Here is a 9,555-nt window from a genome sequence, read left to right as displayed (position 1 = left end):
TTCATGCCTCAAGCAGAACTACAACTCTGGGTTGTTATTTTCCCCCCACTTTTCTATCCATGTTAAACCTTTTTTCCTTAGATTATTAGAAAAATCATTGAAAAGTCCATCTGTTGCTAATTGTTCCATTGTCTTCATCTTAATTTTATTGGGTATTAATAAATCTTCAAATGTTAACATTTTAGAATAACGAGTTGGAGGTCTTCTGGTCCAACCACCTAGTCATGCAGAAGGCTTTATATCATTCTGGAAAAATGGCTGTCCAAACTCTTCCTAAATTTTTTTGTGTAGATGCATCCACAACTTCTAAAAAAAAGCTGTTCCACTGATTAATTGTTCTAGCTGTCAGGAAATTTCTTGTTAGTTTGTAGGTCGAATCTGTCTTTGGTTAGTTTCCATACTTCTTGTCTTGCTTTGGAGAATAGCTTGCCACTCTCTTCTTTATGACAGACCCTCAATAATTGGAAGACTGCTATTATGTCACCCCTAGTCCTTCTGTTAGTTAGACTAGACATACCCAGATTCTGCAACCATTCTTCATATGTTTTAATCTCTAGAGCCTCCATATCTTTTTTGTACTATGGTAACTAAAATCTGGTCAAGTCTGGTCATGCTAAAGAGTATAAGCACATTTCATTCTTTATGAATGAAATAACCCAAATAACGCATTCTCTTGGGTAAAAAGTTTTTTGTGCAATGATCATTTTGGGCCAAATCCAGACTTACATTTGATCTTAATGTAACCTCTTAATGACATATTTTTCAGGTAATGATTTTTAAAATCTAAATTTCTTTCTCACAGTCTGGCAAGTCAACATATCCAAAGAGGGAAAGTATCAATGAATGAAGGCAAATATATTTGTTCCAGGCTAATAATACACTCTGCAAAAGAGAAGTTTCCTGAGGATGGGCTCTAGCATGAGTCCAAAAGCTTGGAAGACTAAACCTCTGGTCCCAGTGACCAACCCAGATTGGATCCTGCAAAAATATCAGTGTTATATAGCGGTGGCTCATCTGGTAAGATGCTCGGCTTGTGCGCTACTGAGGTCGGCAGCTGGTTCAATTCCCATGAGTAAATAAACCGTGCATGGAAAAAGAAAGGAGCCTCCCCAAATGTCTACCAGCATTCAGGCGTTTTGTGGGTAAAGAAAACATCACCCCGCCAAAAAAAATTCCTTTCACAGAGGCAGCCAGCCACTTCGGTGACCCCTAGCTAACACGTGCCATATGCTAAATAAATAAATAATCCGTGTTATACATTCAGCTTGTATAAAATAAACACTTCTCTTCATCCCCAATTTGAGCTTTTAATATAATGGTAGACCACGATATTTTAGCAGCTGCAGCTTATCTCTTTATAAAAGAACAACAGTTGGATTCTGCATGTCACTTGTTCATTTATTTTATCCCTTGAAAATAATTAAAGACACAGAATCTAACCCAAGTGTGCATGTTTGAAGTTAGGGACTTTTATCCATCCTCATATAATTGCATAAAATGCAGAGTTTACTTACCCTTGCTTTAACCATAGTTTACTCAATTCCTGCATGTTTCTGCATTCATACTAAATCATAAATGAATCACATTCATTTGCTACCCTAAGCCAGCCCTACCGTAAGATTTTTATTCCTGTCTATGATTGATTTTCCTTCTCAATCCCATTAGGAAGGGCCAATGTAACCTTTTTTTTCAAAGTGTCTCTCCTCTCAGTGGCAAGACAGTGTTAGCCCTCAGTACTATATCAGAACAGAGCTTGCTGCCAGACCCCTCTGAGACCTCCTGATACAAACCCAAGGCAAGCTGTTAATCTGTATTTATGCTTTTCCCCAGCTGAAAGCTGCCCACCCTTTTGGCTGTCCTGTCCTTGCACAGCAGAGTTGCAATCCAAAATATCAGCCGGAGGCTAGTGTGGCTGAGGAAGGCAAGATGAAGGTAGAGTCCACAGTCTTAACTCCTCCACACACTTCTGGAGGATTCCTCCATTTGCTTCTGCCATCATTAGAGTCAGCTATGTCAGAAGAACTGAGGGCTTTCTTTCAAGTGCATGCTTAGTCATGAAGCCATTATCTCTCAGTTTCCATTCCCCTTATGCAAGCTCGGATTAGGATCATATATCTTATCCTGAGAATTGCTCTCCATGTACAAGTGAAAAGAAATCAACCCTTTTAAAAAGACTTTAACATAGGAAAAGTAGTAAAGCACACAAGAACAGTAAATGGCCATCATAGCTGGGGGCCATAGATTTATAATCCAATAGATAGTTTTATTAACTAAGTGCTGGGTTTTCTTGAAAACTCAATATGGCATGTGACTTGCAATTTATCTGAAAAAATGACTAAACTGGGGAGGTAGGAAGCACTTTTGGGGGCTTAAAAGAGAACTAGTGGGAAACAACTTGCTAGTCAGCTTCAAGAGAAATGGGTGTTTTGTGATTATGATATATACCATTGTAGAGATTTTGCAAATAAAACTCCCCCCTCCCCCCCACGCCAGTAGCCTTTTTCTGACAGTGTGCACAATATGAGCCATGAAGGTTCATTTCCCTTATAATCAATGGAGTATGTATTTTTATTTCTTATACATTTATTTCTTATACAATCAATGGAGTATGTATTTTTATTTCTTATACATTACTGTATTGCCTTCTATATTGTGAATGTTGCTCCAAGGTTCCCTTTCAGTCATGATCTTAGCCTGATGGTATTTTAAGCTAGAGAGTGTAGAAAAATTCGTTCAAAGCTCAGTAAACCAGACTACTATAAATCTGCATGTGTAAAACTGGTGATTCACTCACTCCCTGTTAGATCTGCAGATAGTTTTCTTAGAGACATCCCAAAGCTCTCACTTTATTTACCAAGGCATTTCTATAACTAGAGCCCGTGGAAGTTAGTGAGGCATTCTAGGTGTATATTTTAAAAATTGCATTATGTATTGCACAAAGTCTTAAAGGACTTTCAGATGCAAACATATAATCTTTATTGAAATGTAATCCAACTAAATTTAATGCAATTTACTTCTGAGTAGGTACGTATGACTGCAGGCTAATCCCTGATGGGTTTTAAATTGCAGTTTTGGGGTGCTAAATAATCTACTCCCCCCCCCAAATAAAATGGCTACGAAAAAATATTTTTACTAATAACCTTAAATACTGAAAGCATCTATAAAACTGCAAAATATATGCTTTCCTTTGATTCTTAAATTTGTAAAATACATAACAATATAATATATATTAGTTTGATCTTTTTTTTAAACTTCAACAACAGTCCAGATTAGAACTATTTGGTCCACATTATTTCTTTCAGGGGTAATATATACTTCTATATTCTAAATAAACTAAATACATATAAATAACACACATATATACACACATATATGTAAATACACTCACACATACATACACTACACACATATAGTACACACACACACACATATATATATGTATATAATGTAAACAAAAGTTGACAATTGACTGAACTGAATTCATCCTTATCTCTTATTTAAAAAAGTATCTACTAAACGTGCTGCAAACAAGTTGATTGTGGTTAATCCTAATCCAGCTGCAGCTTGTTCCTTCACTAGTCACACCCCCTTCTTTTGATTGGTTTAGGTAGCTTCATTTAATCTTGTCTTGTTGAAACTGAGGAAGGAAAGAATTAAAAGAAGAAAAATATTGATGGTAACACCTAAAAGTAGAAAGGTTTGCTCTTAAAGATGGAAAGAAAGGGGTGATGTTTGGGTGGGGATGGTGTTTATATGAGAGAGTAACAGCAAACTTTTACACCTAAGAAGTGTGTAGCTAGGAATAAGCAAAGATTTGAGAGGTGGAATGCTACCTTATTAATTTCTCCTTCTTTTCTTTCAGGGATATAGCTTTTTAATAAGCCATGGCTTTCGTGGAGGCTGTGTTACCCCCAGCTGGTATCCTGGGAAGTGTTAACAATTTCCAGGATATACAATCTGAAGGTTTCCAGGTGAGAAGTTGTGGGGGATGCTGGCTGGCTGAATGTGTCCTCTGGTAAGAATTAAAAATGTCTGAAGGGAGGGAAGGTTCTAATAAATATAGGCTCCCAGCTGGACCAAGGCTGTTTCTTACAAAATCAGGGTTCCTTTGCAGAAAGATGTGGCAAGGTATTGTATGTAAACCTTTGCATAGTCAGATGGAGGAAAGAGAGTCTGAGGCATTCTTGGTCTTGCCCCATTATAAAGAAAGTAGAACAGAATGTTTGGGGCACCTTTCTAAAGGGAAAACAGGACATTATGCTAATTATGGTACATAAATAGAAGTTGGTGATTTTGGAGTGCTTGTGCTTGTTTAAGCTTAAATGCAAAAAATGTGTAGAATGTTTGCATGTTTGGAACATATTTCATGTCTGTTTGGGAGAGATAATGTCATGTAGTTTTAGGGTGTTTTTCCCACCTTAAATTAAGAGATGTGTATGTAGATAAGACCCACACAAATAACTAGAGCTAAAGTCTAATCAGTGGGTCAAATCAGTGGATATAATGCTTCTCAGAAGGAACTTTCCTGAAGTCATCTGGAACTCTTGATATAATCTGGTAATCAATATGAAAGGAACAAAATGGCCTGCCTCCCATTGCCCATATTTATGGTTTGAAAGACAAATTCATGATTAAACTATGTTTTAGCTGAATAAAATGCTGTAGCCTCACACCGGCTGAATCACGAACTATTTGTAGTAGCTAAATTTGCACCATGCTAGCTTGCAGTTCATGCTTTATTGGTCTTACATTGATTATGCATCATAGTTTATTTTTAAAGTCAGTTTCTTCACATTTTTTATTAGAACAAACTATATAGAAAAGGAGACTGCCTAAATTGCAAGGAATTATGACCTGTCCTTTGACACTTATGGTGGGATTAAGGTACTAATAGGGAGGAAAAGGAACCTTGTTGCACTTGGAAAGCAGAAGTTAGGGAAAAAAAGATAGTTTAAAACTGCCAAATTCCAAGCAGAAGCCATTGTATTATAGTTGTTATACCTTAATTGAAATGCTATATTGCAAAGTGCATACATGTGGTTGTTTTTGTATAGTAACCTATTTTTTAAAATGTAGTTTATCCATAAAGAAAAATATTACAAGCTTACAGAATAATAGTTGAGTGGCATATTTTAGGCCCAGTAAAATGTGGCATGTTGTGGTGTGCAGAAGTCATCTTCAGGCAGATCTTGTTTTTTTTTTAAATAGGAAAACAAGGAATTCAAAAAATTGGATGGGAATCTGTCCCTCTGATCTGGAGAAACCCTAAAAGTCTAGCTCACACATTTCTTGGATTTTTTTTTCTATAACTTCTTGCACCCTGCTCCTATAATTCTACTTATTAGTAGCAGTATCCATGGTTCTATGAACAGTTTGATTTGCTTCTTACTGTAGGAACTCTAGTATCCTTAGAGGAATTGCAAATTTTCTTTTGGCTGCCATTGCTTCACACAGGAAACTAACATTACTAATACTATTAATATTAATACATAACTATTAATAAATACACACACATATATAAATACTATCTATATCTATATCTATATAAAATTAGTGTGTATGTATATATGTTTGTATGTGTGTGTGTATATATATATATATGTATTTACATATTACTTCACCATAATATTTAGTATGTAAAGAGTTTTTATTCACAACATAGTTTTATAATCTTGTCAATTAGTTTTTAATACTAAGTTTTCCTAATGTTATCTGCATTTATAACAATAGTGTCTATGCTTTTAATTCTTCTTTGCAGCATCGCATCTTCTTCTTTTTCTTCAGCGTTTGTCTCGCGCTCTGGCGAGGTCCGCTAATGTCCTTGAGTACTGCTTCCACGCCTCTCTGTCTGCCACGTATGTCGGGTCTGCCTTCGCGATCTCTAGATCGGCCTTGATCGTGTCCATCCTTTGCAGCATCGCATAATTTCATAAAATGGTGGCCAGGAGTCATAATAAATTTAAAATGATACTTTATCATACATTTTGTAGTTGCAAGTCAGAACCTGAATACAAGCAATGGAGATACTGTATTTATGATATCAAATCCAATTTTAGCAAGAAATAAATGCTGCTTCTGTATTGATTACCTGGCTGTAATAATACACAGATCATAAACAGTTTTATTGTACTGTATTTACTCAATCTTTACAATAATGTGATGTTCTTCAAAGAATAAATGTTAAATATTCTACTCTTCTAATCTGTAGTCCTTGAAAGTCTCCAGTAGAACAACCATAGGATGCTGTCCAAGCCTGAAAAAGCCTCTTGAGTAGTGAATGTTTCTGTTGCCTGTTTCTAAGGGCCAGTGAGATAACTAACATTCTGCCTCTCCCAACTGTAAGACAGAAACTTATGCAGCCTTGTGATAGTGGGCTTCTTATCTCCACCTTAATGGCAGGCTCCAGCCTGTGCCTGCCCTGGCTTCTGAAGCTCATCCATCACAACTTTTGTGACCCACTTTTGTCTTTCAATTAGTGAAAGGCACTTACTAAAACAAGTCTATCAAGAGTCTACTTGTTTCCCCATCTCCCCACCCCACCCCCAGCTTCTACCTGCATTTCATACCTGGAATGCAATTTATTTCATGAGCTATTTATTTGCTTTCTAGTGGTGGAAGACGGAAGACTGCCCTGAAACTCCATCTCTGGAGTTCTTGGAGTCGAACCAACCTGAGGCGATCCAGCATGTCAAGCAGGAGCATGAGGAAGCCTATTGGGATCTTGACTTTCTCCTAAGAAATTTTTCTACCTCGGGACGAAATGCTGGTCTTACTCCAGTTGACCAAGAGGACCAGATCTCGATGTCTGCTGTCTGTCAGGCAGAGTCAGTTGAGGAGGAAGTCAGAGAAAAGCTCCCAGGAAGCCCCAAGGTTCCAGAACTTCCTGGTCCCTCAAGCTCGGAAGTCCAGTTCCTGCTAAAAGAGAACTCTGTGAACTGTAACCCGGTTCTACCCAGTTATATCCAGGATATAACAGAGCCCAATAAGGGCCTAGTATTTTCCAACAATCAGTTGCCACACTTTGCCCAGGGAGATTCTATGGCTCTTGTCGCAGCAGGGCAACAGCCCAGGGAGCGCAGACAAAGATCTCTTGGCCAATATTATCATTTAACCTGTGAAGCCTATGTACAGCAAAGTCCTCACTTGCTAGGCAAACATGTTTCTTACAATCAGCTTCCACCAGCTGCAGTGGCTTCCCAGCTGCCACATTGCAGTCAGCTGAATGGTTACCATCCTTTCTCCCATAGTCCATATCAAGCCCGAGTTCAAATGTACCAGACTGATTCTGTTCTCCATGCTCTGCCACTCCTTGGTTTCAGGAAACCACCTTCACCTATTAGAGAAGCCATAGCCAAGCCAAGGAAGGGACACAAACAATGGCCCCACAAGCGGCCTGCTAGTCACATCTGCAGTCATCCCAGTTGTGGGAAGACATATACCAAGAGCTCCCATCTCAAGGCTCATCTTCGCACACATACAGGTAAGAAAGAATGATATGGAACAGGGGTGTCAAACTCATGGCCCGTGGCCCAGATGTGTCACATGCTGGCCCCGACCCTGCCCAGTTTAGCGAAGGGGGGGGAAAGTCCCAATATGTCATGTGACACCATCGTGATGGTGAGAGTTTGACACCCCTGATACAGAGGCTGGGTGCAGCTGGGTATTGGATCTTGGAGCATTTTATCCTCTGCTCTGGGGCCTTAGAAATTGCTTACCTGTTTTGAGTCCACCTTCTGCTGTTTCCGCTGAATATCTAAGGTTTGGATATTGCACTATGTGGTGGCCCCTTTACCCTGAGACTTGGGGAGGAAGTGGGAAATCATGTAATTTTGGGCTGCTTGTTTCCTCAGAATTCTGTGCGTGAATGTTAACTGTGTAACTTAAAATAATGACGCTTCTTGGGCCCAGTGGTAGCACAAGGACATAGTGGTACTATCTGTTTTACAGGAGAGAAACCGTATCACTGCACTTGGGAAGGATGTGGTTGGAAATTTGCCCGTTCAGATGAGCTGACTCGCCATTATCGTAAACACACAGGACAGCGTCCATTCAAGTGTCACCTCTGTCAGCGTGCTTTCTCCCGTTCGGACCACCTCTCTCTGCATTTGAAGAGACATGTGTGACAAATATAAACATTTTGGACTTCAATGGATGTTCTAACTCACAAGGGAACCTCGTAGTGGGATAATGATTATGGGCGAAAGGGTCTATGTTTCCATTTCCTACAAAGAAGGCACACCTGCCCCTGCCCGGTAGTATTAGTCAAGAGAATGTAATAGAGACTAGTTACCCAGTTGGACTCCCAGACAGAAGGATTTTGGAATCTCAGCTGTGTTACTCTATCATTACTACCATAAAAATTCATTTATATGATAACCATATTTTGAAACCTAAATTGGGTATTTACGTGTCTTTTTCTTCCTACTAAATAGCATTCCAGACCACAAAGTTATTGTCATCTAGGATATAGAAGAACCTTTTGTATTTCATTATCCATGCAGTAAGGAGGGATCATCTTTTCCATAGTCTAAAACATTCCTGTAGGTATGATCTACTTCTATTTAATGCCAGTGATATGTGGAAGGGATCTAAGGCAGCAATGCAGCCGAAGCAATTGGTCTAGCGCATTCTTGGATATATTTTCTGAATAAATGAAATTGGGCTAAGGGCTAGGGTCTATAACTAGCAGTATTACAATGAATGCATTGAAGTTTCCATCAACAGATCCTGGAAATGAGTTTTATTTTTATCTTCTATTAGGGTCAAATGTTGAAGGGGCTGATAGAGTAGTCCTTTCCCTGGGCTAAAAAATAAGGGTACAAAGGAGTTCCTTTATTGGATCTGGCATAGTTTCATAAGTGAAAAAAATGGGCACGCCTGCACCTATCAAATCGTTATTCCTTTTTCATATCCATCAAACTCAACTATGATGCAAAGGAGAACACAGCTCATTTTGAGCAGTTGTGTGCTGAAGAGTGTAATTTCTTATGCAGATTAGACCAACTGAAAGGCTTGCATCTTGCAGCTATTAAAAGACCTCCACTCAATGTCAAATGAGCCTTTGGTTCTGTTACTTTAAGTGTGGGTTCACAATGCTAAGTCAAAATATGAGTTGCATATTTCTGGCATAATGTTATGCAACTCAGTAGGTGTGACTTCCATTGCACATGACTTAGTATATTATGTATAGTTTATTCAATAAACCATGCATAATAAACCATTCTCATTGGCTCAAGGTTGACTTGGCCTTCCAAGGCTGATAAAATGATGACCTGGATTGTTGGGGGCAATATGCTGACTCTGTAAATAGCTTAGAGGGCTGTAAAGCACTATGAAGTGGTATATAATCTAAGTGCTATTGCCAGTTGTTGTGTCACATGAATCCAGCCAATGTATAGTTACTCTTCCTGTTCAGGTTATACTGTGTGAGAAGCAAGAGACATCTGGGAAATTGCTATGCAAAAGGTCTCAGCTGTTATCTGAATGCTTAGATATAGCTCCAAGATGACTAATAATCATATGTAAACCTGGCATTTTGAAAAGGAACAAAAGTTA

At 38.6% G+C, this 9,555-nt stretch overlaps 1 protein-coding gene across 3 annotated transcripts; it reads left to right on the top strand.

The window, feature by feature from the left end:
* Positions 1–3,584: 3,584 nt before the first annotated feature.
* Positions 3,585–9,054, top strand: KLF1 (KLF transcription factor 1). 3 transcript variants are annotated; one of them, XM_026679569.2, is made up of 4 exons: positions 3,585–3,697; positions 3,863–3,971; positions 6,610–7,480; positions 7,948–9,054. In XM_026679569.2, the coding sequence occupies exons 2-4, from the start codon at positions 3,885–3,887 to the stop codon at positions 8,121–8,123; spliced, it is 1,134 nt and encodes a 377-aa protein (XP_026535354.1). In that variant the 5' UTR covers positions 3,585–3,697; positions 3,863–3,884; the 3' UTR covers positions 8,124–9,054. The 3 variants fall into 3 exon arrangements, with proteins under 3 accessions (XP_026535354.1, XP_087813153.1, XP_087813152.1); XM_087957027.1 differs by having other exon boundaries at positions 3,645–3,697; positions 3,863–4,015; XM_087957026.1 differs by lacking the exon at positions 3,585–3,697 and adding an exon at positions 3,705–3,725.
* The last annotated feature ends 501 nt before the right edge of the window (positions 9,055–9,555 follow it).

Source organism: Notechis scutatus, chromosome 2, assembly GCF_049901735.1.
Source record: "Notechis scutatus isolate UNSWTSFEM ecotype Mainland chromosome 2, rNotScu1.2, whole genome shotgun sequence".
Lineage (NCBI taxonomy): Eukaryota > Metazoa > Chordata > Lepidosauria > Squamata > Elapidae > Notechis > Notechis scutatus.
This window is presented reverse-complemented; position numbering and strand designations above follow the sequence as displayed.

Coding starts and splice junctions, on each gene's coding strand:
- KLF1 (XM_026679569.2), top strand. CDS start 3,885: ATGGCTTTCGTGGAGGCTGTGTTACCCCCAGCTGGTATCCTGGGAAGT. Junction 3,972..6,609: donor TACAATCTGAAGGTTTCCAG/GTGAGAAGTTGT, acceptor TTTGCTTTCTAG/TGGTGGAAGACGGAAGACTG. Junction 7,481..7,947: donor TCATCTTCGCACACATACAG/GTAAGAAAGAAT, acceptor TCTGTTTTACAG/GAGAGAAACCGTATCACTGC.